Source organism: Neovison vison, chromosome 1 (assembly GCF_020171115.1).
Source record: "Neovison vison isolate M4711 chromosome 1, ASM_NN_V1, whole genome shotgun sequence".
NCBI lineage: Eukaryota > Metazoa > Chordata > Mammalia > Carnivora > Mustelidae > Neogale > Neogale vison.
In genome coordinates this window covers 134,065,654-134,078,793 of record NC_058091.1, presented here as the reverse complement: position 1 = coordinate 134,078,793, position 13,140 = coordinate 134,065,654, and the positions used below count along the sequence as shown (strand labels likewise).

Below are 13,140 nucleotides of genomic sequence, written 5' to 3'. Positions count from 1 at the left end.
TCATACTACAGAATATCTAGTGATGACAATTATATGGGGGTTTATACAAATCTAAACACAGATGTAGAATTTTTTCAATGCCTTTTGAAAAATATGGAAAGAATCATAATGATTTTTCTCCCTAGATCGGTTAGCAATTAGTGTATTAATGGATTCCCTAATATCAAACCATCTTTGCATTGCTGGAGTAAATTTCACTTGATCATGACGTATTAATCATTTAATAAGTTTGCCAATATTTTAGTTTGAATTTTGGCTTAGTTATTTCGAGTGAGATTGCTCTGTGGTTCTCCATGCAATTCTCATTGGAATTTGGCATTGAAATACAAGATGCATAAGAAGAATCTGATAATTTTCATTCCTCTCTGTGTTGAAATAGTAATAACGTTACCCTTTAGTCCCATTTAGTCACTAGCACTGAAGTTATCCTTTGATAAAGGACCAGTAGAACTCTCTGTGACACAATCTGAACCACTCATGTCTACATGGTAGTTCATCAGCTCTCTACTTCTTCTATGAATATCTCCCATCTATGGAGTTCACTTTATTAAATTATTTTCTAGAAAATTGTTCATTATTCCAATTTCTCATCAAAACCCTAGACGTGCATAGACCTTTGAAAGCTAACACGTTACCACATAAACTCTAGTTCCTACTTGACCCACATATTCCTCCCACCCAAAGTCTTCACCTTATCTTCTTCATTGGGAACACCATCCACCCAACCTCTAAAAGACAGAAAGCCAGGAGTCATCCTTACTTCTTCTTCCCTCACCCATTGCTTCCATCTGTCAGTGATTTATTAATTCTGGCCCCCAAATGTACCTGGAGGGACCCCATTTCTCCCTATTTACAAAGCCCTCCATCCAGTTCAGCTGCCCTCTTCTGTTTCACTTCTCCAGTCAATTCTCAATATGGCAGCTAGGATAGTTTTCTTAAGATATGAATTGGATTATACTATCCTGACCCTTAATGCCTTTGTTCAGAACCCACCCATATTTTCCTTCACCTCTAATATAAAATTCAAACTCTTTAATGTGCTCAGTGAGGCCTTTCCCTCACTGAGAGTCAGTCATGGTCCCGTAACTGTCCCCTCAAATATCACTCTGAATAAGAACTTTCAGTTCAAACATGTCATCCTCTCACCTCCCCAATCTTGTTGCTTTAAAACCTTAAGTCTGGTTCCTTCCTATGCTTGAAATTCCACCTTAAAGGTCACTTCCTCAGAAAGACCTTTGATGACCATCCTATCTGAAACCAGTATTTCACACCATCACTCTCCACCAAAGCACCCCTTGTCAGTATCCCTCAAAGCACTAGTCAACTTGTAATTATTTTATTTCTTCATTCATCTATTTCTATCTTCCTTCAATGAATTTATTTTTATGATGGAAGCAGGAACAGATATCTGTGTTAACCATTACATCTCCATGTGTGGTATGGTGCCCCATGCAGAGCAAACCCTCAATTATAAATATTTACTGAATGAAAAGACCAGATCCAAAAGGATAATTTCTAGACCAGGAGATACTGTGAAAGAGGAGAAAACTTCATGGAACATGGACAAAGTATTAGAGTATCTTTCAGTGACTACTTCTGCCACCCCAATTCATCAGAGTAAGCTTTTGCACCTACCTGAGGAATACAGTAGTAGTAACACTGGGTTTTGGCTTTCCTCATGAAGGCTGGTCTGGGTTCAGCCTGGAAGAGATTGGTCCATCTCATTACATTTACACTAGACCACTTAAAAATAATAATATACAAATACACATTTACACTAGACCACTTAAAAATAAGAATATACATATATAAGAACACTTAAAAATAAGAATATACACATATGCACCAGAGAGTTATTTCATAGATCATTGTGTTACTAGACATTACCCGAGGAGGATCAATGGTCAATGATCAATTCAGAATATCAACCTAAGCAATTCATATTTTCACTTGATTCTATCTCACACTGTATCTGTCAATGCCACTAGCCCATACAACATAGGTAGAAGTATTTTATGACAACCACTCAAAGTATTGAATCACTTCTTGATGCCTTGGTTGGTTAGACAGATTAAATAAATTTAAATTAAATTAAATTTTAAAATGTACTGAATCCCTAGCTCCTTGTAACACTGCACTAGAGGCTGAAATAATCTTGTCTGAGGAATGTCCTTCTCATACTTCTCTAGCAAAGTATGTAAAACCATCACTGATGTGCAAACATGCCAAAAGGACACTGGGTACGAACCAGGTCCAGATACTGGATCTCAATCAAGCTCATTAACCCTAAGTCCCATAGACACTTCCCGCCTGGTGCCCACTAAGCACCCAGCATGAGCTACAAGCATCGTCATCATCTCTCCCCTGCAAGCCACCTGTAGTTTCCTTAGGTGTCTGGAAGACAGACGAGCAAAGGCAAAACCCAAGGAGATATATATTTTGGAGGAATTTTTGTTCTTTGTGGTACTCTAAAGTCACACAAGGGGCCTATTATCAGGTGATGAAAGCAAATAATATCCTACAATGTAATCTGTATGAACTAAAGAGACAGTTATCTAAAATCTGGGGTTTGGTCAAAATAATTCTCCAAGTTGCAGAAGACTAGGGGGTATAATCTCCTTAATTCTTAATATATCATGGATTTATATCAGCAGCTCTCAAAGTGTAAACCTTTAGGACCCCTAAATGACCCCTTTTCTTGGAGACCCCTAAGCTTCCAAAGGTTCTGTGAGTCCAAAACTATTTTGGTAATCATGGTAATACGGAGACTTCATTTGCTTTTTTTCATTCTCTCACAAATATACAGTGGAATTTTCCATTTCATGATGTGTGGTATCACAACAGATTGGATTCTAAGCAGATATGACGAAGGAGCCACCTTCTGTGAAGCCTGACATTAAAGAGATTTGCAAAAACAAAACAATGCTACTCTTCTCACATGTTTGTTTTGAAAAGTCTGGTTATTTTTCATAAAAATCTGTTACTTACACCAACACGTAAATGTTTTATTCATTAGTCGTTCTATTTTTTAGAAACCAGTCTTTTGAATATGTTCAGACATGAGGGCCAAAGACTCGTTATCATCGGAATTGTGACCTCCATATATTGTGACAAACTTTTTAGAGGAAACCCAGAACGAACCCATAACCAGTAAAACAAAAACCAACAAAAAACCCTCCCAAACAATAGATGTATTATACACACAGACACATGTTGATATAAAATAAATTATTGGAAATGATCTTGAGTTATTTCCTTGTGTCACAAATTCTATTTTTTAACTTTTTTCACATTTTTAAAGTACAGTTGACACATCGTGTTAATTTCAGGTGTACAACATGGTGGATTTAACAACTCTGCATGATGTTAGGCTCAGCATGGTGTAGCCATCATCTGCGACCTTACAACCCTACTACGTACCATGGACTATTTCCTATGCTGTACATTTTATCCCTGTGACTTTTTCATTCCGTAACGGTAAGCCTTGTATCTCCCACCCCCCTTCACACATTTTGACCATCCCTCATACCTCTACCCTCTGACAACCACCAGTTTCTGCTCTGTACTTAGTCTTTGGGATTTTATTTTTTAGATTCCATATACAAGTGAAATCATATGGTATTTGTCTTTCTCTACCTTGCTTACTTCTCTTAGAATATCCTCTAAGTCCAACCATGTTCTCACAAATGGGAGATTTCATTCGTCTTACGGCCGAGTAATGTTCTGGGGTGCACGTGAGTGTGTGTGTGTGTATCCCACATCTTTTTCCATTCACATATCGATGGATACAGGATGCTTCCTTAGCTTGGCTACTGTAGATAATACTGCAATAAACACAGGGATGTGTGTGACCTTTTGAATTTGTGTTTTCATTACATTCCCAGTAACAGAATTTCAGGATCATATGCTATTTCTGTTTTTAATTGTTTTGAGGAACCTGCATACTGTTTTCCACAGGGGCTACACCAATTTACTTTCCTACCAACAGTACACAAGGGCTCCTGGTTTTTTGCCCCACCCCCACAATCTTCACCAACACTTATTTCTTGCTTTGTGGTACTGCCCATTTTGACAAGTATAAGGTGGTATCTCATCGGATTCAGAATTGCATTTCTCTAAACATGAGTGATGTTGAGCCTCTTTCCATGTGTCTGTTGGCCATCTGGATGTTTTCTTTGGGAAAACGTCTATTCAGGTCCTCTGCCTATATTTTAACTGGAGTATTTGGGTTTTTGGTGTGGAGTTGCGTAAGTTCGTCATATATTCTGGCGGATATTAACCCCTTATCAGATCATTTATAAATATCTTCTCCTGTTCAGTAGGCTGCTTTACATTATGCTGATGGTTTCTTTTGCTGTGCAAAATCTTTTTATTTTGGTGCAGTCCCAACAGTCTATTTTTTGCTTTTTTTCCCTTGCCTGCGGAAACACGAATGTGCTGTCCAGGAGATTACTGCCTGTTTTTTTCAAGCGTTTTATGGTTTCAGGTCTCACATTTATGTAGGTCTTTAATCCATTGCAAGTGTATTTGTATGTATGGTGTGAGACTGTGGTCCAGTTTTTTCCAGCACCATTTATTGAATTTTTTCCCTATTGTATATTCTTGTCTTCTTTGTCATATGAAATAATTGACCATACAAGCATGGATTTCTGGGCTCTCTATTCTGTTTCATTGATCTAGGTCTATTTTTGCGCCACTACCATACTATTTTGAATACTACAGCTTTGTAGTATAGTTTGAAACTGAGCTTGTGATACCTCCACCATTTGTTGTTCTTTCTCAAGACTGCTTTCGCTATGCAGGGGCTTTTGTGTTTCCATAAACATCTTAGGATGATTTGTTCTAGTTCTGTGAAAAATGTTGCTGGTATTCTGAAAGGGATTCTATTGAATCTGTAAATTGTTTTGAGTAGTATGGACATTTTAACAATGCTAATTCTTCCAAACCATAAGCATGTATATCTTTCCTTTTTTTTAAAATTTTTATTAGATTTTATTCATTTGACAGAGAGATCACAAGTAGGCAAAGAGGCAGGCAGGGTGGGGGGGAAGCAGGCTCCCTGCTGAGCAGGACTGATACAGAGCTCGATCCCAGGACCCTGAGATCATGACCTGAGCTGAAGGCAGAGGCTTAACCTGCTGAGCCACCCAGGCGCCCCTTTCCATTTGTTTTTATCTTCAGTTTTTTTCAACAATGCTTTATAGTTTTCAGAGTACAGGTCTTTCACTCCCTTGGATAAATTTATTCCTAGATTTTATTTCTTTGTGATGTAATTATAACTGAGACTGTTTCCTTAATTTCTTTCTGCTACTTGATTATTAGTGTATATGAAGGAATCGATTTCTGTACATTAATTTTATATTCTATACCTTTGCTAAACTCATTAATAGGTTCTAACAGTTTCTTGGTGGAATTAGGGTTTTCTGGATATAGTATCATGTCATCTGCAAATGGGGACAATTCTACTTTTTCCTTACCAATTTGAGTACCTTTCACTACTCCTCCCGATTGCTGTGTAAGACTCCCATTGTTATGCTGAATAAAAGTAGTGGGTATGGACATCCTTGTCTTGTTCCTGATCTTAGAGAAAATGTTCTCAGTTTTTTAAAACCATTGGGATGTTAGCTGTGCTTGGGTTTATGGCCTTTATTATGTCAAGTGTGTTCCCTCTAAATCCAATTCATTGAGTTTTTAACCAGTAATGAAATTGAAATTTGTCAAATGTTTTTTCTGCATCTACTGAGATGATCCTATGATTTTTAACCTTCATTTTATAAATGTAGCATATTGTTGATTAATTTGTGAAAATGGAACCATCATCGAATCCCTAGAATTCCACTTGATCTTGATGAATGATCCTTTTTATATTCTGTTGGACACTGTTTACTAATATTTTTATTGAGAATTTTTTTAAAGATTTTATTTATTTATTTGACAGACAGATCACAAGTAGGCAGAGAGGCAGGCAGAGAGAAGGGAAGCGAAGCAGGCTCCCCACTGAACAGAGAGCCTGATGCAGGGCTAGATCCCAGGACCCTGGGATCATTACCTGAACCGAAGGCAGAGGCTTTAACCCACTGAACCACCCAGGTGCTCTGTTATTGAGAATTTTTGCGTCTGTATTAATCAGGAATATCAACCTACAGTTCTTTTTTTTGGTAATGTGCTTTTCTGGTTTGGGTACCACAGTAATGCCGTAAGCATTTGGAATGTAAGTATTTGGAAACTTTCCTTTCTCTTCTGTTTTTTAGAATACTTTGAGAACGATAGATATTAAATATTTTAAAAAATTGTTAGAAGTCACCGTAAATCCATCTGGTCCTGGACTTTTGCTTGTTGTTTTAACAGTGTTATTTTCATTTCAGGTGTACAACAGTGATTCAACAATTCAACCTATATTACCCAGTGCTCATCAAGATAGGTGCATTTTTTTTTCTTTTCTTTTTCTTTTTTTTTTTTTTTTGAGAGAGAGAGAAAGAAAGGGAGTGCAAGCAGGAGTTAGGGGTAGAGAGGGAGAGAGAGGAATAGAATCTTAAGCAGACTCCATGCTGAGCAAAGAACCCAACGTGGGGGCTCGATCTCATGACCCCGATCATGACCTGAGCTGAAATCAAGAGTTGGATGCCTAATGCTTCTGGTAACCATCAGTTTTTTTTTCTTTATGGTCAAGAGTTTATTTTTTGTCTTTGTTTTCTCTTTGTTCAATTGTTTTCTTAAACAACTCCACATATGAGGAAAATCATATGGTATTTGTCTTTCTCTGACTGCCTTATTTTGCTTAGCATTATATGCTCTAGATCTATCCATGTTGTTGTAAATGGCAAGATTTCATTTTTTATGGTTCAATAATAATCCATTAATGTGGTAACATCTTTTTTTTCTTAAAGATTTTATTTGACAGAGAGAGAGATCACAAGTAGGCAGAGAGGCAGGCAGAGAGAGAGGGGGACGCAGTCTCCCCGCTGAGCAGAGAGACCGATGGGGGGCTCGATCCCAAGACCCTGAGATCATGACCTGAGCCAAAGGCAGAGGCTTAACCCACTGAGCCACCCAGGTGCCCCTAGTAACATCTTCTTTATTCATCTATTGATGGATACTTAGTTTGCTTCCATAAAGTGGCTATTGTAAATAATTGCAATAAATGTTGGGATGCATGTATCCCTTTGAGTCAGTGTTTTTAATTCTTTGGACAGATGCCCAGTAATGCAATTACCTGATCATAGGGTAGTTCTATTTTTAAGTTTTTGAGAACTCCTATATTGTCTTCCATGGTGGCTACGCCAGTTTGCATTCCCACCAATTGTGGAGAAATGGGAACCCTTTTGCACTTTCTCACCAGTATTTGTTTTTTCTTGCGGTTTTGATTTTGGTCGTTCTGACAAGTGTGAGGTGATATATCATTGTAATTTTGATTTGCAATTCCCTAATGCTGAGTGATGTTGAGCAACTTTTCTTGTATCTTTTGGCCATCTACATGTCTTTTTTTTTTTTTTAAAGATTTTATTTATTTGACAGAGAGACCACAAGCAGGCAGAGAGAGAGGAGGAAGCAGGCTCCCCACTGAGCAGAGAGCCCAAAGTGGGGCTCAATCCCAGGACCCTGAGATCATGACCTAAGCTGAAGGCAGAGGCTTTAACTCACTGGGCCATCCAGGTGCCCTACATGTTTTCTTTAGAAGAGTGTCTGTTCATGTGCCTTCTGCCGATTTTTTAACTGGATTATTTATTTTGGGTATTGAGCTACATAAGTTCTTTATATATTTTGGATGCTAACTCTATGAGAAATGTCATTTGCAAAAACCTTCTGCCATTCAGTAAGTTGTCTTTTAGTTTTGCTGGTTGTTTCCTTCACTGTGCAGAAGCTTTTTATCTCGAGGAAGTCCCAATAGTTTATTTTTGTTTTATTTTGTTTCCCTTGTTTCAGGAGACATATCTAGAAAGATGTTGTTATGACTGATGTCAGAGAAATTACTGCCTGGGCACTTCTCTAGGATTTTTATGGTTTCATGTCTTACATTTAAGTCCTTAATCCGTTTTCAGTTTATTTTTGTGTGTGGTGTAAGAAAATGGTCCAGTTTCATTCCTTTGCATTTAGCTCTCCCATTTTTCCAACACCATTTGTTGAAGACACTGTTTTTTTCTCCTGCATATTCTTGCTTCCTTTGTCAAAGATTAACTGACCATATAATTGTGCATTACTTTGATTCTAAAACCAGATAGAGACACAATAAAAAAAAGAACTGCAGACCAATCTCCCTCATGAACATAGATACAAAAATCCTCAACGAAATATTAGCAAACATAATCTAAGAATACATTTAAAAAGAGCATTCATCATGATTGAGTGAGATTTATTCCTGGGATGCAATGGGGGTTCAATGTTTGCAAATCAATCAATAAGAGAAAGGATAAAAACCAGAGGATCATTTCAGTATATCCAAAAAAGGTGTCTGAAAAAGTACAACATTCATTCATGTAAAAACAAAGTAGATTTAGAGGGAACATACCTCAACATAATAAAGGACTTATATGAAGAACCCATGGCTAACATCATACTCAATGGGGAGGAACTGAAATGGTTTCTCCCTACAGTCAGGAGTAAGACGAGGATATCCACTCTCAACACTGTTACTTAACATAGTACTGGAACCCTTGCCATAGCAATCAGGCAGGAGAGAGGAATAAAAGGCATCCAAATTGGTAAGGAGGAAGGGAAACTTCTGCTATTTGCAGATGACAGGATACTATATATAGAAAACCCTAAAGACTTCACCAAAAAACTACCAGAACTGAAAAATGAATTTTGTAAAGTTGCAGGATACAGAATTAATGTACAGAAATCTGTTGCATTTCTGTACACTAATAATGAAGCAGCAGAGAAAGAAAACAATCTATTCACAATTATACCAAAATAATACTTCTGAATAAATTTAACCTAAGAGAGGAAAGAACTGTACTCTGAAAACTACAAAACATGGATTAAAAAAATTGATGATACAAAGAAATAGATATTCTGTGTTCATGGTTTGGAAGAACAAATATTGTTAGAATGTCTGTACTACCCAAAGCGATCTACACATTTAAAGCAATTCCTATCAAAATGCCAAAAGCATTGTTCACAGACCTGGAACAAACAATTCTAAAATTGTATGGAATTGCAAAGACCCTAAATAGCCTAAGCAATTTTGAAAAAGAAAAATTGGAGGCATCACAATTCTAGAATTCAAGTTATATTACAAAGCTGTAGTAATCAAAGTAGTATGAGTTTTTAAATTACCAATTCAGGTTTGTTACTAGGATTCAATATCATCACCAGTAATCGGTCCATTCGGTATTTCTATTTCTTTCTGATTCACTCCTGTAAGATTTTAATTTTCTAGGAATTCATCCATTTCTTCTAGATTGTCCAATCTGTTGGCATGTTTCTGTTATTTTTAAGTAAATATATATTTTAAAATCTCTAGCTCAACTTTTAATATGGAAAATATTCACAGATAGAGCCCATGAAACAAAAGCTCTTTTGGGAAACTTAATAAATTTTCAAAGTTTGAAGATGTCCTAATTCCAAGAAGTCAGAGAGCCTTTCCCAACCAACCAGGGGCATTCGGTGAAGAGGTTATGAAAGGATCTCTGTTTTAATCATCTGCTGAAAGAGTTCTGAAAATCTATTGACCTACTCTCATCATTATTAACTGTGTTAACTAGAGTAAAGGAATGGAGAACTCCTACTTTTAAACTTTTAAACTTTTGCTGTTTGAAATGTACAGTGTCATCAGAATAATAGTCTTCCTAAAACTATCGGACTTAGATCTCTGTGGCAGAAGCGGATTCTGAACTGGCAGATAAAACTTTAAGCCATTACATATTTCTATAAGGATTCTTTTTGATTGCTCAAGCAGAAACAAAACAAAACACTAGAATTTCTCTCAGGGCAGAAGTGGAGGAGTGGAGGGTCCACTCTACTCTCCATTTCCCCGCTCCCTATGCTCCAGAGAATCAGACTTTATTCTACATGAATAGAAGCAACACCCTCAGAATGTACACAGAGTAATCACACTGAAAGGAAGGTATAGCAGGATAAACTCATTGGCTGTTTAATATATACACACACATATATTCTTAAATGTAGACTATATTTCCTAAGACCACAATTTAGCATATACATAAATATTTTTCTTAGAATATACTCATTGTATCAAACAAGATGGGATCAGGAGGGAGACAAACTATAAGAGACTCAATCTCACGAAACAAACTGAGGGTTGCTGGAGGGAAGGGGGGTAGGGAGAGGGTGGTTGGGTTATGGACATGGGGGAGGGTATGTGCTATGGTGAGTGCTGTGAAGTATGTAAACCTGGCGATTCCCAGACCTGTACCCCTGGGGCTAATAATACATTATATGTTAATAAAAAAAAGATATACTCCTTCAATTTGTTGAAATATGGCTTAAAAATAAGAGTTTGAATAAAAAACACTGATGTTTGTATGATTCTGTTTATGCTTTTCAAAATTTGTACTTCTACGTTGATACACTAAGCCACACTCTTTGCCGAAGAAGTGCCGCAGAAGTAATTGGTTTGAAAAGATGCCGCTTCATAGCTACTCACAGGCAGTTTTATATCAATCACTTTTTACATCAATCACTCATACTATAGCTAAAGCACTACCCTTATCCTTCAACTAAGATACTGCTAGAAAGAATACGTTGAACAATTACCTCAGTACTTGGAGATCGCAGAATGATTTCAAGTCATCAGACTGTTTTTCCCAAAATTCCTAAAATTGAACAAAAGTCTTAAGTGGTTATCAGTTACTCTACTCTGGAACGGATCCTCTTAAGTCACAGAGAATATTCCAAAAGAAGAGGAGCACTTACCAAAACATCCTTCTCAAGGTGTTTCAGAGTCTGAATATCCTTCTCAAGATTGTTCAGCTCTTGAAGAACAAAACTGTGAAACTGTTCTAGTTTATTCAGTCTGATAAATGTAAAAAGCAACAGATTTCATTGGAACTGCTTGACTGTAACAAGAGATGATCTTCTTTTTACAAGGATACTCCTGATTCTTCTCTAGATTTTTCTAACTTAGATTCAAGTTGGCTAACATATACTGTAATATACAGGGGTAGAGTTTAGTGATTCATCAGTCGCATATAACACCCAGTGCTCATCACATCACGTGCCTTCCTGAATGTCCAACACCCAGTTACCCAGCCCCCCACCCACCTCCCCTCCAGCAACCCTCAATGTGTTTCCTATAGCTAAGAGTCTCTTATGGTTTTCCTCCTCCCCTGTTTTTATCTTATTTTTCCTTCCTTTCCCCAATGTTCATCTGTTTTTTTTTCTTGAATTCCACATGAGTAAAATTATATGGTATTTGACTTCTCTGACTTATTTTGCTTAGCATAAAACCCTTTAGTTCTATCCATGTCACTGCAAATGGCAAGATTTCATATTTTTGATGGCTGAGTAATAGTCCAGTGTGTGCGTGTGCGTCTGTTACATCTTCTTGATCCATTCTTCAATTGATGGACATCCGGACTCTTTCTATAGTTTGGCTATTGTGGACATCGCTGCTATAAACATTGCTAAGCATGTGTCCTTTCCAATCACTATGTTTGTATTCTTTGGATAAATACCCAGTAGGGCAATTGCTGGGTCATAGTGTTGTTCTAATTTTAACTTTCTGAGGAACCAGTTTGCATTCCCACCAGCAGTGTAAAAGGGTTCCCCTTTCTCCACATCCTTGCTAACTTTTGTTTTTAAGAACACACATCTCCTCTTCCTCCCCCTCACTGGATGACCATCCTCTTCTCCAGAAACTATGAATACTTGGATTTATCCCTTCAAAAGAAGTCCAAAAGAAGCTGGTAATTCAACATCATACTAAGAGCAAAGGAGAGAGGACTCCAGGAAAAAGGACACAGAGGCCAGACCTGGCCCAGAAGCCATTACGCCACCAATCAGAGCTCCCCATCACTTCCAAACTTCCACTTGCCCCCCTCCTCTCTTGCCTTAAGCTGGCCCGGAGAGCTGAAATTGGCTAATAAACCCCGTCCTCTACATGTTAGTTCTAAAGTTTCCAACCTCTGCTTTTGTGGGTCTAACCACCACAGAAACTGCTTATTTGTTTCTGTCTTCTCCATTAGGCTGAAAGTTCTATGAAGGCAAGAAGCTGTCAATGCTTGTCGCCCCTGCTCTCCTGACTTAGCCCAGGGCCTGGCACCTCGTGCTGCTCAGTGTGCATTTGCTGAATGGGAAACAGATGAATACGTAACCCCTACAACATAACGGAAGTTCTCCACATCCAAAGTCCTTTATGGGCTTGTTTTGAGAATCAAATGACATTGCAACTAAAAAAAGTTATAAATTCCTACTCACATTATATTTTCTGCCCTAAGAAACTTCCTCCTTCAGTAAGCTAACCAACCTGCCATCGTTTTCTTTCCCTCCTTCATCCACAGGCCATTTCTCCAACAAGAAACAATCTATACCCACCTTCCCTATACCATTCAAACCTTTGTTTTCAAAACCTCCGTACAGAAGCACTTTGACTGTAATGGCTCTAGATTAACCTTAATCACCACAGACCCCCATCTCCCCTCACCTCTCCTACCCTTCCCATCTCACAGTCATCAGAGTGTGTTTGCGGCTGGGTGCATGTGTGTGTGCAAGTGCACAGAACTCTTTACTGTAGCAATAGAACATAAAATTTACCCTTTTAACCATCTTTGAGTGGACAATTCAGTGGGGTTCAGTATATGGACAATGTCCTGCAACCATCACCACCATCCATCTCTAGAACCTCTCCGTGGTCCAAACAGAAACTCCATACTGCTTAAACAATAACTTATTTCCACTCTCTCGGGCTCTGCTAATCTTTATTCTACTTCCCTTCTCTAGGAATTTGTCTCTTCTAAGTACCTCTTTTAAGTGAAATCATTCAACATTGGTCCTTTTGTGTCTGGCTTATTTCATTTTGCATAATGTCCTTGAGGTTCATCCAGGATGTGGCAAGTGTTAGAATTTCATTCTTTAAGGCTGAATAATATTCCACTGCACATGGAGGACACATAGCACTTATCCAGCATTTTCCCATGTTTACCCATCCTTGCTTTGTCTTCATATTTGGATAATTTTTTT

At 37.8% G+C, this 13,140-nt stretch overlaps 1 protein-coding gene across 1 annotated transcript in view; it reads right to left on the bottom strand.

Moving 5' to 3' along the window:
- Positions 1-10,712: 10,712 nt before the first annotated feature.
- SYCP2L (synaptonemal complex protein 2 like) overlaps positions 10,713-13,140 on the bottom strand; it is a 110,317-nt gene continuing 107,889 nt past the window's right edge. The window contains exons 31-32 of the mRNA XM_044251038.1: positions 10,876-10,975; positions 10,713-10,775 (exon numbers count right to left, since the gene is read on the bottom strand). Coding sequence (XP_044106973.1) covers positions 10,713-10,775; positions 10,876-10,975 — 163 coding nt within the window. The remainder of the gene's footprint in view (positions 10,776-10,875; positions 10,976-13,140) is intronic.